Source organism: Phaseolus vulgaris, chromosome 7 (genome assembly GCF_000499845.2).
Source record: "Phaseolus vulgaris cultivar G19833 chromosome 7, P. vulgaris v2.0, whole genome shotgun sequence".
Classification (NCBI taxonomy): domain Eukaryota; kingdom Viridiplantae; phylum Streptophyta; class Magnoliopsida; order Fabales; family Fabaceae; genus Phaseolus; species Phaseolus vulgaris.
This window is the reverse complement of record NC_023753.2, coordinates 24,322,065-24,349,080: the sequence shown is the minus strand read 5'-3', so window position 1 is coordinate 24,349,080 and position 27,016 is coordinate 24,322,065. Positions and strand designations below refer to the sequence as shown.

The 27,016-nt window shown below is 33.4% G+C and overlaps 2 protein-coding genes across 2 annotated transcripts; one reads left to right on the top strand and one right to left on the bottom strand.

Moving 5' to 3' along the window:
• Positions 1 to 5,277: 5,277 nt before the first annotated feature.
• Positions 5,278 to 9,175, top strand: LOC137828763 (blue-light photoreceptor PHR2). Its single transcript, XM_068635448.1, has 4 exons — positions 5,278 to 6,434; positions 6,532 to 6,758; positions 6,838 to 6,936; positions 8,706 to 9,175. Exons 1-4 carry the CDS (start codon positions 5,490 to 5,492, stop codon positions 8,785 to 8,787), a joined length of 1,353 nt encoding a protein of 450 aa, XP_068491549.1. The 5' UTR covers positions 5,278 to 5,489; the 3' UTR covers positions 8,788 to 9,175.
• Positions 9,176 to 10,852: 1,677 nt separating this feature from the next.
• LOC137828761 (magnesium/proton exchanger) lies at positions 10,853 to 15,984 on the bottom strand. Its single transcript, XM_068635445.1, has 9 exons — positions 15,754 to 15,984; positions 14,891 to 15,348; positions 14,142 to 14,317; positions 13,648 to 13,766; positions 13,381 to 13,538; positions 13,140 to 13,267; positions 12,315 to 12,531; positions 12,071 to 12,200; positions 10,853 to 11,196 (listed from the first exon to the last, which is right to left on the bottom strand). The coding sequence occupies exons 2-9, from the start codon at positions 15,249 to 15,251 to the stop codon at positions 10,899 to 10,901; spliced, it is 1,587 nt and encodes a 528-aa protein (XP_068491546.1). The 5' UTR covers positions 15,252 to 15,348; positions 15,754 to 15,984; the 3' UTR covers positions 10,853 to 10,898.
• Positions 15,985 to 27,016: the final 11,032 nt, after the last annotated feature.

The following is a 27,016-nucleotide window of genomic DNA, read 5'->3' as shown; positions in this document are numbered from 1 at the left end:
GCCATTGTATCCGGTAACTCTGCTTTATATATCTGGTGTTTCTAATAGAGTATGATACACAAACCCATTTGTACCATTCCACTACGCGGACACCCAGTGTGCGGGTGAAATCACAAATTTTTCCACTCGCAACTGTCTGATCAAGTGTCCAAAAGGACATCAGATTCTGACAAAACACATGCTTAAGGTATTACCATAATCTGTTCCAAGATGTCTGTCACCTTCAAGCTTCCCATTTTGTGTACGCTTTCTAAGCATATTGAATACCGTAGTTGCACTAAATTTTATCTTACTATGCAATGCGCTCACGAATGAAGCTATATATCATCGATGAACTTGATTGTAAGACAATGCCCGTGCAAAATCATATCCTTCGGAAGGTTCAAAACAAGCAGCACAAGGGTCTGCACTATGATCTGATATTTTTATTGGGTACAGACTGTGTTGTTCTCATTTCAACAAACCCTAAACAAAAAAAATGCAGATCATGAAGACGTATAACTATACTTTAAAAAAGACAATCTAAAACCATTTTGTCTGAAGAATATAGGTTCACTGCAGAATGTGGCTTACGGAATATTCTCTTGAAGCTCTCCTGCTTCTCGATGGCATATTGGCATTGATAATGTCTTGATCATACATTATCATCATCAATGCCAACGGAGGGTTCATGCACAAAACCCATTAAGCATTGATAATTCTTTTTGGTACCTCGCATTCGCTCTTAAAAGTTCTTAAAAATTCGAAAACGAATGAGAAGTCTCACAAGAAAGTTGTGAAGAGCAGAAAAAAGGAGCACCCTTTAATTTTCATTTTTCAGGGATTTTGGCCCCCCTTTTCCATCAAAAAAACTTACTTTTCACCTGTGATTTGTGACTAGAGTTCAAGCAGTGTTTGTGTGCATGCAGGTTAATTTTGTAAGCGCCATCCTTTGCTGATAAAAAAAAAAAAGCGCCTTCCTTTTTCCTCCAGGACTGGATGAACACTTGCAGTGCCTATGCACCTGTAACTTCTCATTATATTTTAATAGCTAAGAGAATTGACGAAAATAAGTTTTAGAAAAACATAAAATTATTCTGCTTAAAAATTGGATAATCTTTTTTTACACCTTTTATGAGATCCAAGATGAATGGAAAGAAAACAACGACGGGAATTGAAGATATATAATGAATTATTTAATAGAGGCAAAAAATATAAAATAAATAAATAGGTGTGAAAAATAATAATCAATAAAATGATTGGACTAATATTGTGAAGAGAAATATCAATTATGGCTTATTTATTATTTTAGTTGAGACCAAAAATTCTTTTGTTTTTTTAACTTATTTTCCACGTAATACAAAGTTAGAACTGTAAAGTTCTATACTATGATTAAGTCTAAGGAGTACTACTAAACCTAGGGTTTACTAAATTTTTTCTCTCCTTCCTTTTTCTAGAATATCTCACTTATATGTGAGATTTAGGTTAACATAGATTGGACCTGTATGTTATTGGGCCTATCTTAACATTATTATCCGTCCCAGAAAACACTTTGTCTTCAAAGTGGTGTCTTAAGTGCAATTGGGCCACTGGTACTTCTTGGGTTGGGGTTGAACCGTTTGAGCATTTGTTTGGTTGTGGGGGTAGAGTATTTTGGTTGTAATGTGGAGGTGCGGCAGGAAATTGGGTCATAGGAGGGATTTTAGGCTTGCTAGGGTTGGTTTGGGGCGCCGCTTGTTCTTGTATATTAAGGTTTTGGTGCACCTCTTGCTGATTAGGGTTTGGAGTGGACGACACTGCTTGGGAATTAGGTTTAGCTGGAGAGGGCTTGGATGGAGGTGATCATTTGCTGCTGCCGCTATTGCTTTGCTTTTCTTTTCTTTTTTTTGGGAGAAACAATCTTTGGTGCTTTAATGGATACGACGGGAGGTGTTGCAGGTGACATTGAGCGGCGTTGGGGTGCTGGCAGTTGAATGGATCTAGACGTCGGTAGTGGTGTTGCGACGTGTGTCCTGGTGCGCACAGAGGCTGGTGGCACTAGGCGGCGCAACAATTGGGGCGCGGGCGGTGTTGTGACATGTGTCCTAGTGCACGCGGAGGCTGGTGGCACTGGGCGGTGCGACGGTTGGGGCGTAGGCGCCGTTGTGGCGTGCGACCTAGTGTGCGCGGAGGCCAACGGAATTGGACTGTGCAACAGTTGAGGCGTATGCACTGTTGTGGTGAGCGACCTAATGTGCATGGAGGTTGTTGATGGTGGGCATGAGATTGAGTGGAGTGGGGGTTGTTTTGGTGGTTTAGGGGTGGGAGTTTATTCTCAGAATGAGAAAAGGGCTATTAGCTAATCCAGGAGGGACGTGAAGGTAGAATGAAGGTGATCATTCTTTGCCTCTAGGATAGATTGTCTTTTAGAGTGGTCCTCTAACTGGCTTTGAATCCTTGTGAGTTGTGCTTGGATGTTGTTGATGACATCTTCCAGGTCTTTGATGTTTTCATTTATGGTGACACTTTTACTTAAGGTTGACATTTTAGCAATTATGAGTGAAGACCTAAGGAAGATTCCCATTGGATACGAACTTAACCAAGTGGTTAAGTAAGTGTGAAGGTTCACTTCACAAAGGCAAAGATGAAAAACAAGATATGGTGAGGATGAGATGCAATTGCGGAATTGAAATGGGCATAAGGTAAACATCAATGGTGGTCATGGCCTCCCATGATGCACATACTCATGATTATGAGTGAAACCCAAGAGCAACAAAGAAGAGAAACTAAGAGACAGACACATAAAATGGAATGGAGAAATTGAAGGAGAAAACTTATGAAGGTGGGTGAGAAATGTCACGCCACTTGGAGGGTGATATGCTCCAAGATGAGTGTGTTGGCCACCACTTGAGAGCTTCCCAATCACTCAAGATAAGACCTCAACCTAAGAGGACATAGGCCTCACTAAGAGCTCATACAATTTGTGCAGAGTTTCTTTACTTCATTCAAATTCAACATGTAAAATACAATGAGTAGGCTCCTATTTATAGGTGAAGGAGCCTTAGAAAACAAGCAGGAGGGGTAGGATGGGAAAAAGGAAAAATGGGTAGCCTTAGGGTTTGACTAAGTCAAACCCGCACCCTAGGCTTGTCCTTTTAGAAACTAGGTCAAAATCTCTTCCTAAAGGGATAAGAACAAGCTAAAATGTTAACTACACCCCCTATTATACTAAAGGTACCTTATTCTAGCCTATCTTTGTTATTTGGACCCCTAAAGTAAGCCCAAATTATTTACAAACATATTCTATTTTTTAAGAAGACCAAAAGGAAGCACTTCTGATATTCGGGTTTATAGCTTCTTCTTCTTTTTGCTAATTCTTTCTCAAGGCTTGGTGGGGCCTGACTTTGTATCTTGAGAAGATTGACCCTTTTAGGAAGTGCTAGTTGTGTTCTTAGTTATATGTTGGTTTGTATCACTATAACTAAGCCTAAGGAGTACTACTAAAACTAGGGTTCACTAAATTTCTTCTCTCCTTCCTTTTTCCAGAATATCTCACTTATATGTGAGATTTAGGTTAACATAGATTGGGTCGGTATGCTATTGGGCCTATCCTAACATATAACTATTTTTTGGCAGATTCTCCTTGCACTAGATCATTTTGGACTGCACCCAATATATGCAAAGGAAAAGACCAAAATACCATTAATGAAATGAAAATTAGAGTTTAGGTAAAATGTGCACCCAACTCACAACCAACCCAGCAGTGCACCCTTCATTTTTCTGTGGTCACGGTTAGGCAGCGCGCAAAAACTTGGAAACTTAAACAAAGAGCAACCCAATTTGAAGGGTATACCAGAACTTTGAAGGGTTAATTTATTGAGTACCCAATTTGAAGGAAAAGTTTACTGAGTAGACAAAGCTTATCATCGTGACATTCTTCTCTTTTTACACTTTCAAGATAAAAAAAATGTGGAACCCTCTGGTGGCTTGAAGTACGAAAAATAATGATAATAACATAGTGAAGATCCTATGATGAATATTTATTATGGTGAAGGTGAAAGTATTCTTAAAAAAATGGAACTAAACGATGAACATGAATTAGTGAGATAGATTCGACTAAAAGGACACGAAGACATTTGGCTTGCGAAAGGAAAGGAGACATCTTACATGACACGAACTACTTCTTTATTTATTTATTACTTTTGCGAAAATTCTAATGTTTTTGGAACGAATCAAGGTTTCGCAACAGTCCTTCTCCGGTGGTGTCAATCCTTCTTTGGTGGCTTCGTTTGTTGTCGTCGCGGTGCCTCAACGCTGCTTTCGAGTTCCGATGCTGCCACAGCCACGAGAAGAATAAAAATGAAGGTGCTTGGGTTGCTCTTTGTTTAAGTTTCCAAGCTTGCGACGCTGCCTCATAGTGACCACATAAAAATGAAAGGTGCACTGCTAGGTTAGGTGTGGATTGGGTGCACTGCTGGGTTGAGTGCACGTTTTAACTAAACCCTATTTTTTATTTCATTAAGGATATTTTGATCTTTTCCTTTACGTATATTGGGTGCAGTCCAAAATAATCTGGTGCAAAGAGAATCTGTCCTATTTTTTTTTTGTATGAATTTTTGGTCGTACTATATAGAAGCTCGCAAAAATTAACACCGAAAAACAATTTAGAATATGATTCCACACATTTGTTGTTGGTGAGGGAAAACTCGTGACGAATTTCAAAGTACTAGAGTAATCTTAGAAAATAAATAGCTTTTGCATAAAACTGACTAGTCCTTATAATAATAATGACCAAATGGAACACCAATTCTTCTTTAATCTTTCCTACCATAACACCATCTAAATTTGAGCAAGAAAACGCTTATTTAAATAAACTAAGAAATTACAAATTCATTCAAACTTCTATTCTATTTTTCTTTTCATTTTTTGCTATATTACTAATTGCAACTGCCATTTCCTCTCTCTATCTATCTATCTTTTGAGTCTATACATAGACTAAAAATAGGGTTTACGATGCACATTTTTTCAAAAGTAAAGCATCATCAGAAATGGAATAATTGGAGAATGAAAATGAGTGATAAAGGTTGAGATACAAAAATTAGAGAATGGAAAGTTGGAAAGCAAGAAGAAAAAAAGAGGTTAGGTGAAGGGTGTTGGTGGCTCCTCTCCAAATGTAAATATAAAAAATCAGTGCAGATTAGATATGAAGATGAAATGAACCATTAACAAAATTAGTTCCAAATTACCATATTTTTAATTTGACAAAGAAACTAAAAAAAAAATTAAAAGCTTTTATGTCTTAAATTAATTAATTAATGTATGTATGAATGTACGTAGGTTGCATGATATGAAAAGACATGATACTGGTAGAATCCAAGCCACAGAGTGAGAGAGAGAGAGAGAAGTGAGCACCAACCAACAACACAAAACAGAGGTAGGTAGAAGATAAGCCAACACAACACAGCATAACATAACTTCCACTTTCAGACACATTCAACCAAACACCTTGAGGTTATCTTCATTCTTCCAAAATGGATTCAACTCACCAAATGGAAACAGAGAAAGAGGAACAGATACAGAAGGCACCACTATCCACAGAACCACCATTTGCAGTGGCATCACTATCCCTCTCTCTTCCAACCGTTTTCCCATTTCGACAACCCAAGATCCTACCAACCCCTCAACCCAACAAGGTCAAGGTTCCAACCCAAGCTTCATCCCTAACCCACCTTGCTCTCTCAACCGCTTCCCCCACCCCTTCCAACACCTCCTTCAAATCCTCCCTCTCCGCCACCCCCCTCTACGCCCCTCTCTCCCTCGGCCCCCACCGCCCCCGCGACCCCTCCAATGCCGCCGCGCTTCGCCGAGCCGCCGTCGTCTGGTTCCGCAACGACCTCCGCGTCCTCGATAACGAGTGTCTCGCCTCCGCCAACAGCGAATCCCTCTCCGTGCTCCCCGTCTACTGTTTCGACCCCGCCGACTACGGCAAGTCCGCCTCCGGCTTCGACAAGACTGGCCCCTACCGCGCCACCTTCCTCATCGAGTCCGTCGCCGACCTGCGACGGAACCTCCAGGCTCGCGGCTCCGATCTCGTGGTGCGCATCGGGAAGCCCGAGACCGTGTTGGTGGAGGTGGCAAAGGCCGTCGGGGCCGACGCGGTGTACGCGCACCGGGAGGTTTCTCACGACGAGGCGAAGACGGAGGAGAGGGTGGAGGCGGCGATGAAGGAGGAGAACGTGGAGGTAAAGTACTTCTGGGGAAGCACGTTGTATCATTTAGAGGATTTGCCTTTTAAGCTTGAGGATATGCCTTCCAATTACGGAGGGTTTAGGGATAGGGTTCAGAAATTGGAGGTTAGGAAGACAATTGAGGCTTTGGATCAGCTTAAGGGAATGCCTTCTCGCGGAGATGTTGAGATTGGTGATATTCCTTCCTTGATGGACCTTGGCCTTAATCCATCTTCCACAATGCCACAGGTTTGTTTATTCGCTGTTCATGCATATTGTTTTCAAGTGTTATCATCAACGATCTTAGTGGTTTCAACTGTTATCATCAATTATCTATATTGTGCAGGATGGGAAGTCTGGTGCTAATGCTTCTATGGTAGGTGGGGAGACTGAGGCAATGCAGAGGCTGAAAAAATTTGCGGCTGAGTGTGAAGCTCAGCCACACAAGGGGTATAAGGAAGGAACACACAGTATATATGGTGCCAACTTCTCCTGCAAGATTTCTCCGTGGTTGGCAATGGGATGTCTCTCACCTCGCACAATGTATGAAGAACTGAAGAAGACTGCCAGCAGGTGTGTTGTTCTTCTGTTTAAGGGTATTGGTTTTTGTATGAATAGGGTGTTTACTCACTGGTGAATTGTGTTATTGCAGATCCATTTCTGCATCGAACCGGAATGATGGTGGTAATGGCTCGTCCAAAACTGGAACAAATTGGTTGATGTTTGAGTTGCTATGGAGGGACTTCTTTAGGTAACAAAAGCACCTCCTTTTACTTGGCTTGGAACTTTAGTGTACATTTTTCCTTTGCATGAGATAGGAAATGGAAATGGTGCACTGGTTGGGGATTAACACCCCACCCCTCCTCCCCCCCATACACACAAAATCTAGGGGATTAGCGTAAGTCTCTTTTGAGAATCATGCGCGACATTTTTTCTTTTCCTATTGCAGAAGTATGTATCTTTTTTATTTAAGAAATTATAATCATAGTAATCAATACCTCACTATTGGGGTATAGTGGAGTGGAGCAGCCTTGTGCACTATGGGATTCAGATAGTTGAGTGCTTTTCAATAGCGGCCATATATTGTGGCTGGTACTGTGACATAGGGTTAAGAAACCCATTTTTACCCGTAACACTTCGGCTTTTTAAGGTAAAATATTCCATTAAAGGTTTCCTCTGTTTGACCTCTATTCCTTCGCACGTTATAGGACTATTTTTATCTTGTGTTCTGCTCTTCCTTTAAACTTCCGAGCTCACATTCTGCTATTTCTTTCACGCTTTTTTTTGTATTTATTTAACCGCCATCTTTGATTTTTTGACTTCGTTGCTATGTTCTTATTGGTTCTATCGGTTAATGGTGATTGTTTGTGTGCACAGTATAGCCTGTAATTGATTTTTTTTTCATGTTCTTTGAGTATTTTTATTTGCAGTATAAATTTAGTTTGTATTATGATATTTAAAGTAGTGGTTGTCCCAATAGCGTTTTTAGAGTTAGTTGTGGCAAGCCCCTATTTGAAACTGATAACTATGCTTAAAGTATTACTCTCTTTTTCTTTTCAAAAGGATGTAGTACTGTACGAATGTTTAATAATTCCATTCTCCGAGCTGCCATAACGACATAATGCTATAACGGGACAGTTTCCCGAACCCCTCTCCACAGGCAATTTCTGAAGGGAGGCCCACTTCATCAACACCATTGGATGCAATGGCTTGTTTAGATGGTGGAATTTTAGCCTTCTGCCATGTTCCACCATCTGTTATTGGCAACCTCTTAGTATACACATGAAAGTTGCAAGCAACTCATATCTAAAGCATTCAAGTTGTAATCTGTAATTATTCCTCTAAATGTGGTAAATCCCAATTGAATGAACCTTCCATTTGCTATATGTTCACCATGGAACACCCTCAGATGCGGACATTTATTGACGTTTTAAAAAAGGGTTTCCATGACTGCAATTGTAACCACGATGTCAAGGCTTTTAGGTCTTACAATTACAACTGCATGATATGGTTATCACAATGTTTCCATGACTGCAATTGCAACTACAATGTGAAGGCTTTTGATGTCTTTCACATTGCAATTTCGCTCGCAGCTGAATTTGTCTACAATGACATGGATTTGTAATTGTGACTTCAATTTAAACCTTGATATCAATTTGTCTTTCACATGCAGTTTTTGAATGATTTACTTGTCTTATAAGTTTAAAATTTGAAAGATTTATTTCCCTTTTCCTTGAACTGTCCGCCTTGTGGTTGTTGAAAAACATAATAGTTCTGATTCAAGTTTCCTATTTGACCAATAACGATCATCAAGTTCTTCTTTTGAGAGATTACCGACGTAATTATTTTTCTTCCTCCAATTATCTGCTTTATTAATGGAGAGGGATAGTATTGAAAATAACATGTATTGCTGTGTTATTTGTAGGCAAAACATTATCTATGTATGGATACTGTTTCTGGCAATAAGCATAGGTATATATAGTACGATTTTTGAAATTTTCATCTCGTTGATTTGTCCAGGTTTATAACAAAAAAATACAGTTCTGCAAAGAAACAGCTGGAAGCTGCTCCAGCTACTGCATGTGCTGGTGCATTTGCTTAAACTAGAAGTTCTAGTGGACATGAATGTTTGTTTCAGGATGTGGGTTGCTTCCCTACGCAGACGTGGCTGGATGTGCAAGATTTGGTTGCCCTTCTGAAGTTCTGTTGTAACTGGCAGATACATTATTTCAATATGGAAGCTTTACATTGTTTTGTCGATGGCAAGTGTTAGTTTTCTTAAAGTAGCATTTCGTCTGCATCGGGCATCTTTTTACTAGATTGTTGAGTCCCAATTCATGTCTCTTGACTTTCCCCCAGTAACGATATTTTTGGAGAAGTTCGAAATTTAAAAATGTAGATCTGAGTCCCAAATTCATGTTCTTAAAAGTTAAAAATGGATGTAATTATATGTTTTTAATAAATATCAGGATGAATTCTCTGTTCTTTTATTTCGGTTATGATGAATAAAGGAGGTGACTATGACTAAACGAGAGTTCTACCAACAATTTTGATGAAAGTAGAAAGACTAAATCAGATAAATTTAAGATACTTTTTCTACTAATGGGTGCTTCACTATTTTCATGATGAGTGTCATCCGAGGACAATTCTAATCCAACAAACGAGAGGCAAGAAATTCAGAGGGTTCTTTTACAAAGATATTCTCAACATCCCAGAGTTGGCAAGGTAAACTAAGTTTTTATAACGAATCTCTCGAGGGAGAACTCAATTCTTGGATTCTTCGATGGAAGCATAACCAAGACTAATGCAACATCATTAATGCCTTGATTGCTTTTGCGGATGAGATTGGAGTAAGATTGACGAGCAGGTGACTACCTTGTTTGTTTTCACTGTTTTGGAGGTGCCTGTGCGGATGAAGGAGCGGGTAGTTAGCAAATTGTCATCTTCACACAAGTACGTGGATTTGAGAGGATTATACGCAGGAGTATACGTTTCTACGCTGATACCCTTACTCTAACATGTGCATCACAATTTTCTCAGATTGGGCACTATGCAAGAAATCAAAGAATTCTGGAAAAGGTAAAATCGATTTTGCATGCAATGTGTAAAGAACGCAAATCGATTTTGTCATACAGGAAAAATCGATTTTGGAGATTTTGTATGGAAAGAATAATCGATTCTTGTTTAGCTTTTAGTCATGAAAATCGATTTTGGAGACTTTGTACTCATGAGAGAATCGATTCTCATGCCTTTATAAAACACCCACAATCGATTTTGCTCTCTTTGGTGCTATTGAAATTGATTCTCGTTGCATTTGAACTGCATAGAGAATCGATTCTCCTTGCATTTGAACTACATAGAGAATTGATTCTCTTACTCTGTTTATTTTTTTGTTGGTTTTTTTAATTTTTAAATATTTATATTTATATTTTCTCTTGCTTTTCTGGTTAGATCTTGGTGGGAGTTGTGTAGTTGAAACCCCTAAAAAATATTTGATAGTACTTCAAACCTAAAAAAATATATATTATAACTCATTATTTAAATATTTTTAATCGCAAGGGTAAATTTGTAAACTTACATTTTACAGTTTTAAAAAAAATTATAAATTCCATTCCAACTATCACATTATTCACAAATTTCAATAAACCATCCTTACAAATCCACTCTATCATTCCTCAATCTAAACAACCTCACACATTCTCACACATCCTCTCTAATCTTCACAAATCCACTCCCTCTCATCCTCACAAATCCCTTCCCCAATTCAAAGAGACTTAGGTAAATAAGAAAAAGGAAAATCTTCAACTTATTAAGTGTATGAAATACATGAAAAGATAGAAGAAAAACCACAGCTTTGACCGCTGTTCGCCAGGTGGACGAAGTATGATGTCACTGGGAAACATAATGCACTAGAGGATACTGCCTAAGCTCTACACAATAAATTGAACTGTCTAAAGTTATTTTCTCTCTAAATATCCAAATTGCTTTATAAAAATTCAGAATGTTGAATGATATGTTCTAGATTAAAATTCTTATATAAATAAGCATTTAATTTTTTATCTAATTATAGATATTCAAAATACAAACACATGCAAAAAGAACAAATTTGTAAAGACTCTTCTCTATAATTTTTTTTTTATCAAAGACTATTAACTAACACGCTCAAATTTCATATATCAATGTTGTGTTTACTCAATATTTGTATATAAAATTCTAAATGAATCCAGAAACCTTGAGTGAAGATAGTACAACAAAAATAATCCACAATAACATGAAGAAGGAACAGGTAATCCATGCCCAGAGCCTAGGCCCTCCTAGCTCTGCGCCAAAAATTATACGCCTCAAAACCAAAACTGATATACACCCGACAGAAGTGCAAAAGAAAACAATCAACGAAAAACTTAGTCCCCCGGCATTTTGGATTCGGAGAGGTTCTCGATATGCTATGAAGTTGTACAAAGTATTAATAAGCCATGGAACACCAATTCCAACATATATATTCACTGAATTGCTGCAAAAAGAATAAATGATCAAGTCAATAATCAACATAAAAAAATATGATTTGGCAAGCCATAACAAGCAAACGATATTTTCACCCATGCTTCATAAATACAGGATTCAGATGGGTATAGAATGGAAGAGAATAAACATATTACAAAATAGTAAAGTTTCAATCTTGAAATCCTACCAAATATTTTTTTAGTTATTTAGAAGGCTATACAAGCATTTCTATATTAGTATGAATAAGAATATGTATAACTGTGATCTCTGCTCTATTGGTATTGCATGTACATATTGGGTTATTTCTAATTGCCATGAATATGGATATTAAAGTTTTTTAATTTATGAAATTGACTTCATGGAAAAAAATATCTGTTATATTCGAAAAATGCATTCATAGATAAACATTTGTAAATTACAAAACTTGTTTAGGTGCCTTCGATCAAAGTTTTTCTCAGCAAATAACTCTACCTACGTTCACAACTGTCAATAATTAAAGAACAACTTTAAGATAATTCTTTTTGTGCAATTCACATTTTAATCTTCACCTATAGCATAACATGCATACATACTTCACTAATTTCTATAAGCCAAATCCACAATATTAGTACTAAAGACCTAATCAGTATCGATCAAATTATGTTTTAAATCTGATGAGATGCTAGAAACACATAATCACACCAATAAGGAGTTGAACCTCTTGAGATAATAACATTCTTTTAGAACAATCAAGGTATAAACTACTAAAGTGTAAAATATCAAAAGCATCCAGGAATATAATAAGTACTAATGATTCAAGAAAAGTGTTAAGGCAACTCATGATGTAATGATGACATGGGAGTGATTCCTAAAGACAGAATGAGGTGAATGTCGAAATGTAAGACCTGCAAGTGATATTCGCAATTGCAGAATCAGCAGTTTTTTGACGTTCAGCAGCAATCTTGCTTGCCACTAGATCAGGCCACGAGGTTCCACTGGCTAGGGCTGTAAATGCTATCACGTAAGCATTTATTCCTGTCAAAGAGGAAAAAAAAACTCAAAAATGCAAAACTGACAATTGTAAAGACTACTTAGAATCTATAATGATCTGAAAATAGGACAGGAATATCATCGAGTGAGAAAGAAAACCTGTAACACAGCTTATAAGATCTGTGATCCTAGTCACAATGTAAGCTATCCCGCTGATGAAAAGCAGGGAGCAAATGAAGGAGATCCATCCATGAGCAATTTGGCAAGGAGGAACAAAAGCAAACAGAAATCTCCATGGTAAAAGCAGCAATTGCCAGAAAATTCGAGGTAGGAGGAGATACATATTTTTGAATTTTTTTGTTTCTGGGTTCTCCAACTGTTGAAATTACAGATTGAACTTCAGATATTGACAATATATGTTCGAAATTTTTATAAGTATTATTTGTTAGTACATTAAGGTTCACAATATTCTCTGCAATGCCTGAATTCTATCCAATTCCTAACTTCAACAATAAGTTCCATGTTTAAATTAATGTCTACAATTTATGACTACATAAAGTAACAATAAGGATATATCTACTGAAATTCAGCTTGACTAGTTAAGAATTTTCATTTTACAATTTTGCATATGTCATTTGATTGTGCAGGATCATAAACTGATTCAGGGAATTTGGAAAATCATAAACAGTGAGCTAACTTTATCAGGAAATTTAACTAGAAGTAAACAGAAAAAATGGCAATCATCGGTGAATGTAAGAGGCTTAAAATGTGGTGAATTAAAATAGAGATATAAAATGTGGCCAATTACCTTTAACTGAGTCAGTTAGTTACAGTTTCATTAATAATGTTAGAATAAGATCTTGCTCTAAATAGTTTTATGAAAAAATTGGCTCTTCAAGAGCTCAACAATGTCAATTGATAATGTAGTAAGGCTAGGTTGTGGTTGTTTTCTTAAAGATACACTTGTAACATAAAATAAAGTACCCTCAGTGCATCCACAAATTGCTGTCTCCAAATTGTAAGCAACTGGGTATCCTCCAACATTGTTTCCTTAGCTTTGTCTAAAATTTCAGCCTCATCATCTATTTGAGGTACTGTGGCATACAATGGATCTACAAATTACAAAATTTGCACATAAGATGGCTCTGACATTTCAGGATGTTTCTAATGCTGAACAAGCTGTTTCATGAGAAGAAAACATTGTGATAAGTCAAGCCAAACCTACCTGTGGGGTTTTCTGAATGAATGGAAAAAATATCAGCAATGTCCCCATTTTCTTCATTAACATGCTTTATCTCAGAGAAATTCACCTTCTGATAGGCTTCCTGTTGAAAACAAGGAGTCTCCTCTGGTACCCAATCCTCTGGCCTCTCATCTCTTGCACTTTAAATGAAAAACAAGGCATCAAACTTGAAAGATTCAACAAGAGAATTATGAAATTTACATCCTCTTAATTAAATATAATAAAAAAGAAGCAAGTAGAAGCACATACATAGTTAGAGAAATATAGGGCCAACGTTTGTCTTGAGCATAAGCATGGATCAATAGTAATCCATATTGTAGTACTGTCAACAAGGCCTCCCACAGAGTCACAACGTTTGGAGTCCACACCTACTTTTCAGTTTCTTGATGAGTATTCCCAAAAGATTTTAAACTTATCCAACCTTAAGTATCAAGAGTTATAATTATTCTGACTTGCTGATTGGGACACAAGATTGTTATTCAGTGCTAACTTAGGAGATGCAGTTGCAAATGCACTTATAGACATTGCCCATGGAAACCTAAGAACCATATTTAACATTCTTGGAAGCGCGGCACTCTAACAACTTTTCTCACTATCTTTCTCTAAATTTTGCACAGGTTAACTACAGTTTCTAAGTTGAGAAGTCTTCTAGCGAGAAATGTAGGCCAAATTAGAATTCTTAAATAACCAGAAATAAGTTAATGAAAATAAAAAGGAAGCAAACAATAATTTGGGAAGATTACCTCCAAAATTATGTATAACCAAATGTAAGCCCAAAATGACCAAAACAGCTCCACCAGCCATACCCCTAGATCCGCAATCTTCTTCAGCTCTCCTGCTTTTGGAACTACTACACAAATAGCGTGGATGGGGAAAAGGTCAAATGCAGCCGAACCAACAAGTGTTCCTGGTCCTAAACCTGAATATTCAGTAGTTATAAAGGGTTTATTAACAGTCTAAAGCCCCTTAACAATTCCATAAAAAATTAAGCTCATAATAAAACAAATACTGCACAATCAAATATTATTTAAAAGGAAGAAAGTCACAGTAAGCACTCAAGTCATTCATTAGAACAACTATTTACACTTCCGAGAAACCAAACCAAATTTGAACAATGTATTAGTCATTGTGTGTATGTGTACATATATATTAACATTTGTTTAGCAATCGAACAAGGGAAATAATGAAAAATCATTTGCTTAGCAATTTGAGCGAATTACAAAGGGAATGAATAGAATAATTCAAAATATACCGAATTAGTATTCTATATAGTCTACAAATAAAAATACAATTTCGGTTTAGAAGTACTGTCTGTCAAAGTAGAAAGACATAGGTTTAAGAACATGAAAAATAGTAGCAAAAAAATATTACTTATTGACATATAATCCCTAGATTTCAAATTCACCAAGATGATAATCGACAAACAAATAAAACTTGATTTTAATAATCCATGGTAAGAAAGGAGCAGGACAAACGCTTTGTGAAAACAAACCTCCAGCATAGAGCTTCCCTATGTTTTGTACAGCATCAATGGTGGCTAATGATATCTGGGGAAAGCTAGTTCCAAAGGCCAACAGGCTAATATCCGCAATAGTGTAATTCCAAACTTTTTCATGTCTAATAGTTTCAGTTTTAGTAACAGGATCTACCTCCACTACCTTCCTTGTGTGCTTGACCACATTTTCCATCGATTGAAAGAAGCGAGCGGTTATAGCCGATAATCCGATAAAACAGTAAGCAAGGCCAATAAGATACAAAAAGGCTCGAAAATTATCCTCCAGGGCAGATTCTCCACTAAAAACTAAGTATTTTTCACACTTTTCGTGCCCCAGTATGCTGGAAAAGGGAATCATTCTTCTTCCCGTTTTTGGCTAAGTGCCAGCGAGGGTCTCACTCAGTACAAATCGCACTTCAACTTTGCGAGTTCTCGCAAGAAAACATTCACACGCCCTGAAAACACCAAGTCCGTAATTAGAAGAGACATAATTTTTTTTTGATAAAATCAAATCACTTTAATGCTTCAACAACACGAGATCCCTTGTCAATTCAGATATAACAAAATCATTCAACTGGCAGCGTGAACACATTCAAGTAAAGTCAGCATATATAAATGTAGATTCAAAAGAATTAATATTTGTTATTCTTTTGTTCTGAAGAACTTGTAAGACTAATCAAGAGCTGGTATTCGAGTGCACGCCAACTACTGAGTACATTCAGTTGTGAAAGACATGAGCTAAAATAAATCTGCAAATGCAAACTATTAATTTTGATCTCAAAATCAGAAGTAAAAATTGAGGAAGAGAAGTAATGGAAATCGTGGAATTGTACTAAGGTGAAGAGAGGTAAAATCAGTACCGGCGGAGGCAGAATTCGCCGGAGCCAATTGCAGGAAACCTTTTTTTTTCTGGCGAAAACGATTTTTGTTAGCTGAAAGGAAATGGGAGCAGAATCTGGATTTGGGAGTGGCTTTGCAGAACCCTGTGTCTCGTGGTGGAGGAGCTTCTGTTCTGTGTTCAGTCTTCGGGTTGTGTCACCTTCGTAACCTTAAAAGCATGAATAAATATAACTAACGTGACGTTACTGTCCAAAAAAACACAGGGAGCTGTTTTCCATTTAATAATAATTTTATTTTCATTATTTTTTATACTATACTTCTATTATAAGTATTTTTAAAAAAAGAGTATTGAATTGAGATTACTAAAATTATACAAACATGCTATCAAACACATTTTCATACCACACTTCTTTATTATTGATTAAATTTTGGTGAATTTTACTTTTTTCTTAATGAATTTCTTCTATTTGTATATTTAATAAATTTTATTTAATAAACAACGTGTTATTTAATATTTAAGCCAAACACTTTTAAAATTTAATTCATTTTTATTTATGCTTTCTTAATATGGTGATTCAAAATAAAAAGAGGAAAAGAAGTAATAATAGAAACTTAGGAGAATTATATAAATATATAAATTAAAGAAATAGAAATTTTTTATTTGATTGAGAATGAATTTTGTTAAAAATCGAGCTTAAGTAATATTCAAACATTGAAAAAAAAAGTCGAGAAGACTTCAATACTTCCGAAATTCGAAGTAAAAATCCTGTCATAATATAACGATATTAATTAAAAATTAAAAATTTGCGATCAATTAAGAAGACTTTAATACTGATAAAATGCGAATATAAAATCATATCATAATATAATGATATTAATTAAAAAATTATACTAAAATCTATTCATGTCTAAATAACGATATAAAATAAAACGAAGGTGTGATACGAACTTCAGTTAAATGAAAACAACCTTAACTTATCATTCTCATTATAATATTCTTTTTAATCTATTTTTATAATTACAAAATCAAATTACATCATTTTAGTGCAAATATCAACTGTGATTCCAATATTTTAGTGAAAAAGAGATAGATAGAAAGAAATAATATAAAAATATTTGTAATAATTAATAAATGTAAACGAGAATCACGACATGGGGGCGGTGAATGCGTTTACACTTACCATCGAATTTAGAAACAAGAATCACGTGGCGTTGAATTTGTAAAAGAATAGTGACCATAAATTTAAATTAATTAAAACTGGGAACATAATACATTTTCCCATTTATTCTTTTTCTAAAACAAATATCCTTTCATGTTCTTGTGATCAATAGCTTCAAACTCAAAATAAATAAAATAAATAGCTTTAATAAAGAAAAACCTATGGTCTTTCTAAAATGGCAAAAAATATTATCATTTTATAACTCAATAGGTATAAAAAAAAAATATAATACTTCTTTTAGGAACATATAAATCATTCGGAATTAAATAAAAAATATTTGTAATATTATAAACGTCTAAACCATCTTTTAATATTTTGGAAGAGCCATGTTTCTTCAATAAGCTTAAGCCTACTTCGACTTTAATTGATGATAAGGATGTGAAACCAAACATTCTAACATTAATTGTCATTATTTAAAATAGAAAATAAAATGGAAATTAAAAATACATAGTTTTGAAAGAATATTTTATCTCTATTTAGGAAGAGTGAAATAATTTGTTTACTACCTTATTTACATTATGAATCATTCAATTATAAAATATCTAATGTTTTTAGCACTTATTACTAAATGTTTAAATATAGTTTAACAGTCACAATTTCAATAGATATTTTTGTCTTATTAACAAAATATGTGTCTGGTATTCAATCTTAACTAAAGCCAATCCTATTTTATACCATACATTATAAAATATGTATTTTCTTATTTATTTGAATATCCTTTTAGTTTCTTTTATTTGTATCCTTCAGTTATTAATTAGTGCTATTAAATAAGTATTTTGAAAATTTAAAAGGCTAACTATTTTGTGTTTGCAAAGGACTTATTAAGTATACTTTAAGTAGGCTATAGAAAATTTAATTAAATTTATAAAAAAAAATACAAAGGCCATCCATTAATAAATTATATTCTGTCCTTTTCTAAAAATTATAAACTATTAAGTAAATAAATCAAGATATTTATTATGTATCTGAGAATAGGGCAAGATATTATTCTTAAAAAAAACACATCACATCAATAATAGTTAATTACATTATCGACAGGAAATAATTGAACAGTGTAGCCTAATGAATTTCTGATACTTATTACGAAGTGGACTTTAAGCCTAACTCAACCCCATAAAATCGGCTCATAGGGTTGAGGTTAGAAGCTCGTGCGTGGGACTATATATTTTGGGTGGTTCGATAGCGGCCCGATAGCAGGTGGCACGATAGGCCCAACAAATACTCACTAGGATATGTTCAAAATGGCTCTGATACCATGTTACAAAGTGGACTTTAAGCCTAACTCAACCCCATAAAACCGGCTCATAGGGTTGAGGTTTGCACTCACTTATATATTATGAAATGTCCTTATCTCTAGTCGATATGGGATCTCCAACAATACTTTTGGCAATATCAAATTGTTAATATTTTGTAGTTTTATTAGGACCCACCTGGTTTGAAAGATTGTGTAAATGATCTTTGATCCCTCTTTATAAGTTATTAGTATTTTAGTTCTTAAAGAAATAAAAATAAAAAGTGATTTAGCTTTTAAATTATAAAAAACATAATAATCATGTCTTATATAATTTAATATAAAATACAAACTTAAATATTACAATTTGATAATAGAATGATTTATAAAACTTGGACTGACATAACTTTTATTCTTTTACATAAAAAAAAATCTTCATAAAAACTAAATTCTTAGTAGCATTTACACGTTATCATTGATACTTAATTTTTCCAGTCTTCCTTAATTGAAGAGCCGTCGCACGAGTTAAAGATGGTATAAGTTTCATTTTTAACCCTTTTGATTAAGTAGAGACACTTTAATTCAAAGAAGGAAATTTCACTTTGTTTCCAACAACTGGGAGCGCAGATTTAAGAAAGTACCAAACGCAAAAAAAAAAAAAAACATGAAAAAAGAATAAGTTTTTTTTGTTGTTAATTTTTCGGTCAAACTAAATTTCTAAGAGATAAGAAGCATACTAAATAAACAATTTTAATTTTAACAATTTATAAAATAAATTATTTTAACTTTTAATAATTAATCTAATAAAACATTATATTTAATCAATTAAGTTTATTTTTATATTAGTATGCAATATAAAATAATTAAATATTTATAAATATATTTTATTATTATAATAAAATGAATAATTAAAAAATTAATAAAGTAAAATAAAATATTACTTTTTAATATATGTTTTATATTAAAATAAATAAATAATTAAAATAAAAATAGTGAAATAACAAATAAAATAAAAATTTATTGTAATATATTTTTATTATAAAATATAGTTTTTTCATTTATTGAAACTTTGTTTTATAATTTTGTATTTTAATTTGATTTTAATTTTAATTAATATTTTTGAAAATTTATTTTTAACGTTAAACTATTTAGTAAAAATTATTTATAATATATTAATATACAGTTAAAATTATTTTATTATATTAATTAAATTTACGACACAATTTTTAATTTATTTTCTACTTATTTTTTCCTCATTTATTTTCTTTTTTTTACTCTCCTTTTAATCTAAACAATTTTTATGTCGTTTTTTTTACTCTCCTTTTTATCTAAACCATTTTTTTTACTCTCCTTTTAATCTAAACAACTCTTAAATTGTACCACATTAACACATTAATGAAAGGGCACGGAAATTTTTTAAATGGGTAAATCTTTTGTCATTGTAGATTGTAATCTGCAATAATATTTTAATTTAGTTTTATAAGATTAAGATGTATTAATTTAATTTTATAAAATTAAGATATATTAAGAAATATATTTTAAATTTAATTTAACTTTATAAAATTTAGTGAGATGTAATTTAGTTTTATAGTTCAGGATCCAAAATTTAATTCTGAATTGTGTTCATTGGATGATAAACTACCAAAAAAGGAAACTTGGGAATGAGCATTTTAGGCAATATAATATTATATGTACTGCACAACCTTCTAACAAATGTATTTTTTCATCTCCAAAATCTTATGTGTTTTTCTAACGTTAATATGTGTTTGAGTTGCAGTACTTGAATGAAAGAATAGCAGTATAGGAAGCTCACTTGGTACGGCATGCAAGCAACGTATACTTAGCAACTATTCAATAACAAAATTATTTTTAAGTCATATAAAAACACAAAGGAGGGACACAATCATTTGTATTTCTCTATTATAAGCCAAACAAATGATATTATTCCATTTCAACTATCTCTCAAGTATCATTTATCAACTAATTTTGTTTCTTACTTTTTATTTTATTTTTTTACACAATCACAATAATACAAGTTTAACTTTAAATTAATTATGATGTATTATTGTATCCTTTCATAAAAATATGATATTATAAAAATATGGAATCATGGATCTAAATTAATTGGGAATGAAACCTTACACGTTATAACCTATATTTTATTCATATGCATAAATGAAATACTTGTTATATTTGAATCCAGATACGCATAGGAGATTTTATATTTTGAATTGTGAATATTTAATTATAAAATTTATAATATATAAGATATATAAAAAGTAACACTATAACTAATAACAAAACACCACAATATGTCTTTGTGTATTTATTATACAATTTCAACAACACAACCTTCAACAATGTTGTCGGTGCATAAGATTCTTATAATTATAACTATATACTAAACAAATTTTATGTTATAGTCATCAAAAAAATAAGTGTGGTTGATGCTGCTAGTGCATAATTACTTTAGACTATGATTTGTTGCATCCATAATACTAAGCAACCTCCAAAAAAAATAAAATATCATAATCATTCATTTTTCACCCTCTTCATCTCCAAGATCTACATAATTTTCACCATCTATTAAAAGTTATTCCCCTTCTTCAATTTCTTCAACTTCTTCCTCATCTCATACTATGAATTTTCCATTTTTATTACTCTTGGCATTTAACTTTCTAGGATCTATATTGGCAAAAGAAAAGTAAACAAATTTTAGTTTTATTTTGTTGAACTTTCAAGTTTTAACTTATGAAAATTCTAAATATAAATAATTACCTCTCTTCCTCTCTTTTTTGCTTGGAACTCCCTATTCAACATCAAAACATCCATGTACATCCATCCACGAGGAATTAACAAGAAACCAAGATTTTCTTTTTCAGTAATCTATTAATCATCCGATTTAATATCTGAAACATGAGATCATAAGTTTTCCCCTTCTCTGCTCAACTCTTTTATCACATCTCAAGTTGAATATTGTACTTCACATACACACGAAATTTAATCTTTATTATTCCAATCTATTTATTCTAGTAGTACCCACTTAGTAAAATGTGTTCTAATTCCTTTCACACCATGTTATACACTACATCTGAGGCTCAAATTTTTCATGCCTACCTTTTGTACCTCTTTACCTTCTCTCGCAGAACTCTCACACCAAAGAGATATCAAAACAAAAAAGTATTGGATTATAATGTAATTAAAAATTTATAAATCTTATAAAAATTGTAACGAGTAATTTAATCACCGGGTTGATCAATTACAACTCTTGTTCATGCATAAAAAACCATTCTTTGAAATGCTTCATATAAACCAACCAAGACCTTACTATCCAGACTAAATTTTTTGTCATAGTGCTATTTAACACAATAAAATAAGTTGATAAAAACAAAGAAGATAATGCTATTAGTAAGGCAAATTTAGATGTAATTAACTCGCTTGGGATTGAGATAATGGATTGGTTCATAGAGGCTCACGTAGTTGTAAATTTCACCTAGTGTCAATAATTTTCCACACTCTTTTATACCTTGTTTCTTGCTTATGGATTTTTTCAACAATTTGCTCCTTGACTATATCAATTTCTTCATAAATATTTGGCATTGTTAGTTTTTTTATCACCATCTTCAAGCCTCCACACTTTTACAACTAGAATCACACATTTTAGGCAATATGTGATTGATATCCAAAATCTGTTATCTCTCAACACTAGATTCATCACTTTCTTAGCCTTAGTTTTAGTAGCATGTGAACTAATAGCCAATTATTTTGAAGCAAACATTGATCTAAAAGCGTTTTTTTGTTGCTTAATCCAACTTAATGTAAGATAAGAAGTAAAAAAACCCTGGGACAATTGGTCTTGCTAATTCTCTTCCATTAGAGTGCTTTCTATACAAATTAAGAACCAATGTGTGCATATATATATATATACATATACATACATATACATACACACATATATATATATATATGTATGTATGTAAGTGGTGATTTTCTTTGCATTGCCAATGGTATTGTAAAGTACTAAAAGCTCTCCAATATCCTAAAAAACTAGATTAAGACAATGAATTGCACAAGAGGAACAAATTTGGTTCTCTTTCCATTAACATTCTCCCAATTGCCACAAGGTTACAAGTCCCATCCGTAACTACTTAGACAACATACTTCTCTCCAATTTCATCCACTATGTTGTCCAACAACTCATGCCTTTTTTCCATCTTTTATCAAATCACTAGTATCAATAGATTTAAAAAAAAATAGTCTCACTTGGACTGTTAATAAGAAAATTAGTAAGTGATCTTCCTTTCCAGTTTGTCCAATCATCATACATCAATGTATATCCCCATTTTCCCCAATCACTCCTATATTTGTCTAAACATTTTTATACATTGTTCACAACTTTTCAAATAGGAAACTTTTACCTCATGATAAGAAGGAGGCTTTAAACCTTTTCCATACTCTTCAACAACCTTTAACATTTAGATAAAAATGGGACAACTTTGTTGGATCGAGAGTTTATCACTAGGCCAAAATTTATAACTAATAGTCACGACACAACTCTTTCTCATTAAGAACATCACAAAAAAAAAACACCATGATTCAATTGTGACTTAACTCACATGTCCTCTACCATGGGATAATTAATGCCAACCACAACGATTTCCATCAACAATTGCCTCACTCGAAATTGAACTTGTGACTTTGGCTCTGATATTGATTGTGGCACCCTAATTATCAACTACAACTTTTTGCCTAGGGATAAATGTTAGGTCCAACCATTCATATCAAAGCATATTAGAACATTTATTGCAAATAGAAGAAAAATAAAGCAACTACTTATTTATTGATGTTTCAAAAATGCAAATAGAAATAAAAACTCAAACAAAAAGAAAAAAAAAAACTCTCAAACTATATACCCAAGAAAACTCCAAAAACCTAGATATTTCTTCCCCTTTTTGACATATAAAAAAGGGTGTACTAAAAGAAGTCATCACTATTGTTGGGGTTTGGGTGTCTGTTTAGGGATAATCTCGCTTAACTAGTGAGCTACTTCAAATAGAGAATAGTCAAGTTGATTAGAAAAGCTAAGAACAAGATTATCAAGTTTTCTTGAATGACGATCCTCCATAGCTCGAAGGTGAAAATGATAATCTTCCCTATACCTTCTAAACCTTTCTTCCATCTCATCAATGCACTGATGGATGCTTCTGCGTTTATTCTGAATGGATTGATAAATCATCCCTTGAACTTTACCAAGCACATTGCCTTGAAAAGGCTTTGATTCTAGGATTTGGAAAGAATCATCAATGTTTCCAACATTATTATTTCCAATTGATGATTCACATGAATCATTCAACAAGGCATTAATAGACTTATGTGTTGATCAGGGATGATCGTGAAGCTTTGATGTCTCCAAATCCATGGTGTTTGATGGAAGGCTGGAGTTACTCTGTGTGTGGGTGGGTTTTGGATAGAATGATGTGTAATCCACTCTTTGTTTGAATCTAAAACAGTTTGGAATCAAAACCTTTTTGAAAAATATTGTTTTATGAAGAAGTGGAAAAACAACCTGTTGTTTTGTCGTTTGTTTATCACTTAGAAGTTTTTGAAAAGGGTTTGAAGCTGTTTGACTTGGTTGACTTTGCTGTCAAACCAATTCAATCGGTTGTTTCATGAATTCAACCGATTGTTTGTAGAAAATCCATAGCAGAATTTCTGTTATGTTTGCAAATCAGCTTTAAATGTTTTCTAACTAAATTGGCTCTTGTTTTAAATGTTTTTAACAACTTTTGGAGTATTTAAAGAGGTTGTTATACTCCCTTAAAGTTTGATGACAGTTTTGAGACATTTGTAAAAGTGTGAAAACAGATTTGAGTTTTCAAGATTTGCATTCAAGCTTTTGGGTTTTCTCAAAGAAGTGGAATATGATTGTTGTAATCTTTTGATTTGATCTTCATCAAGTGTAATCCTTTCTGAATCTATTGTATTTCTGAATACTGCTGTGTTAAGTGCAGAATCAGAGGTTGTTCTGATTTCTGTGGTGTTTGTGTGCCAAAGGAAGTGTGTGTCTTGAGGTGTTTAAGGTCACTTCTTTGGTGGTGTGTTTGTAATCTGGATTTTGATTGCATAGTAGATACCCAGTGGTTTCTGGGGGCTGGATGTAGCTCTTGGGATAAGACTGAACCAGTATAAATTGCTTGTGTGCTTTTTCTCTTACCCTGAACTTATTTAAATTCTTCTTTTAAGTTGTTTTCAATTCAGCTGATATAAACAACTAATTGATTTTCTGTAAATCAACTTAAACAGTTTTAATTGATTACTTTATGGATTTCTATATCTTCTACTTTGAACTTCATTATACCTTCAAAGTTTGCGAAAATCTTTCATAAACAATTCACCCCCCTCTTGCTTAAGGCCATATATTCTAACATTATGTGCACACATCCATATTGCTTCGAGATCAATTTTTTTAGGAAAAGTTTATTTTGTAGCCTTAACGTCTCCCTCACAAGCAAAAAAAGATAGGATGAAAAAAATCCATGGGTTTTATGGTTTATATATAGGAGAAAATGGATTGAAAGAACAGAAGAGAGGCGCAAAAAAACTCTGAAAGATTTAACTCAAGGTCTATGATGATTTTTTTTAGGTTAAACGATATATATATATATATATATATATAATAAGGGTAGATTAAAAATGGTAACATGGAAATGATAATAAATTTTAAAATGTAGCATATATATTTTTTCTAAAACAAAACAAAATGAAACCAATAAGCAAATAAAGACAAATATAAATCAACCATATGCAAAATAATCAGATGTAAGGTGAAACACATGAGGTTTCCAAATATGTCTAATGAAATAGGATATGATTGTCTAAAACATACGAGTTTTTGATCGTCTAGAGCACATACATTCTAGACTCTCTAATGCATGAAAACTTAGACCGTTTATATGCATAAAAGATGTTTCAAACATTACAAGCTACACTAACTGATATCAATCATTCTTTAATGATGATCATCCCCAAAATGGTTTCTTAAAATCGCTCTTCCCTAAGACGTTTTGTGAAAATATTTGCGAGTTGGTACTCTGTTGGAACAAACTACAAATCCACAATTCCTATTTGAACATGATCTCTAATTAAATGATGTTTGATTTCAATATACTTAACTCGTGAATGAAAAATAGAAAGGTGAACTTCCCTTGGATCAACTTGAAAATGAGCACCAAAACAAATGTTGAACATAATATCTGGTCTAGACACTGTTAGGTAAAGCAATGATCCAATAATTTGCCTATACTTAATGATGTCCATTGGATTAGACTATTTCTCTAGACTTAGATATGTTGTTGGGTGCATGGGAGTGCTCATTGTTAGAATGAGTAGCCTAAACAAGAGAGGAGGGTGAATTCTTTTCACAAAATTTTCACAAAGTTTGGAAGTAGAGTGAAAAGTTCTAAAAATCAACCAATTCATTTTCTGTTCCACTGGATAAAAGTACAGTTTTAGAGTTCTTTACAAATATTCAACTGGTTGTTTTCTCGAAACAACAGGTTGTTTATAACAGTAGACAAAGAACAATGTTAAAAACAATGTATAAGAGAAGGGATAGAGAGATTCAAACAAAGAGGTTTATACTTGTTCACTCTTAACCAAGAGTTACATCCAGTTCTCAGCTAACCACTGACAATTCACTAAGTAATCAAATCAAGATTACAAACACACGCTAAGAGTGATGATCTTGAACCCCTTAAGAACACAAATCACTCCTCGACAACACCACAGTTTTCAGAAACCCTTTATGAAACTTCCTTACACCAAATGCACAAAATTATAGTGTTCAAAAGAAAGGAAATAGAGTACACCTGAGTTTTACAAAGAATTAGTACAAAAGTATACAAAAACTCAGTCCTATTCCACACACAATCAATTTTTATCAGCTATCTCTCTTAGGTTTTTGAAAAGATTATCAAACAGCCTTTATATAGACTTAAACAAGTGGTTAAAATGGTTAGATCATAAATAAAAAACAGTTGGAATCATTTAAAAAGTTTCAAACACTTAACAAAATTTCGTTATAAAAACAACATATTATTTTCCAAAAGAACAGATTGTTTTCCAAAACAACAGATTGAAATAAATCTTTTGTTAAGGTTTTGATAAAAACAACTAGTTGTTTTATCGAAATAACCGGTTGTTTCAGTTTGACAACAAAGACAAAATAAAGCAAAACTTTTCCAAAACATTTTGAAAACCACTAAGTGTCAAACAACCAGTTGTTTCAAGAATTCAACAGGTTGAAAAACTTGTTTTATCCTCAATACCTTTGAGTAATAGCTTTTTCAACTAGTTGGTTTGAAAAACAACTGACTAAAATTTCTCAGCTTATAAGAAAACATTTCTTTTAAAAGAGATTAAGAGTTAAGTGAGCTTGGATCAATACAAGGTGTGAATTGACAAGTTAAAAACTACTAGACAACATACACACACACACATAATAGTAGTTTCTTCACGTCTTCCACACAGATTTGGAGGCATCAAAACATCTTGTTCAACACTATCCGCCTATTTGATGAAGACAAATCCCTGGTTTTTTTGTATTATAGTTTTTGAACTTGAGAGGTCTTGCAAAATAGAATTGTATACCATACAAAGCAAGTATAACAACAGGATAAAATAGTTTCATCAAGCACACTCAAAACTAGTTTCTGTATAACCCATAAGCATAAAAATCAGAGTGTGACAGCATCAGAAAAACCAGAGTGTGGCAGCAGATTATGCAGAATTTAAAAGCACCATAGTGTAGCAGAATTACAACCAAGTGAACCA

Bases quoted from the DNA above. Each gene is read 5' to 3' on its own strand.
- LOC137828763 (XM_068635448.1), top strand. From the start codon at position 5,490: ATGGATTCAACTCACCAAATGGAAACAGAGAAAGAGGAACAGATACAG. The intron at 6,435-6,531 runs GTTTGTTTATTC...TATATTGTGCAG, and splicing joins CATCTTCCACAATGCCACAG to GATGGGAAGTCTGGTGCTAA. The intron at 6,937-8,705 runs GTAACAAAAGCA...TGATTTGTCCAG, and splicing joins CTATGGAGGGACTTCTTTAG to GTTTATAACAAAAAAATACA.
- LOC137828761 (XM_068635445.1), bottom strand. From the start codon at position 15,251: ATGATTCCCTTTTCCAGCATACTGGGGCACGAAAAGTGTGAAAAATAC. The intron at 13,539-13,647 runs GTATGTGCTTCT...TTTCATTTAAAG, and splicing joins CCCTATATTTCTCTAACTAT to TGCAAGAGATGAGAGGCCAG. The intron at 12,201-12,314 runs GTTTTCTTTCTC...CCTCTTTGACAG, and splicing joins TCTTATAAGCTGTGTTACAG to GAATAAATGCTTACGTGATA.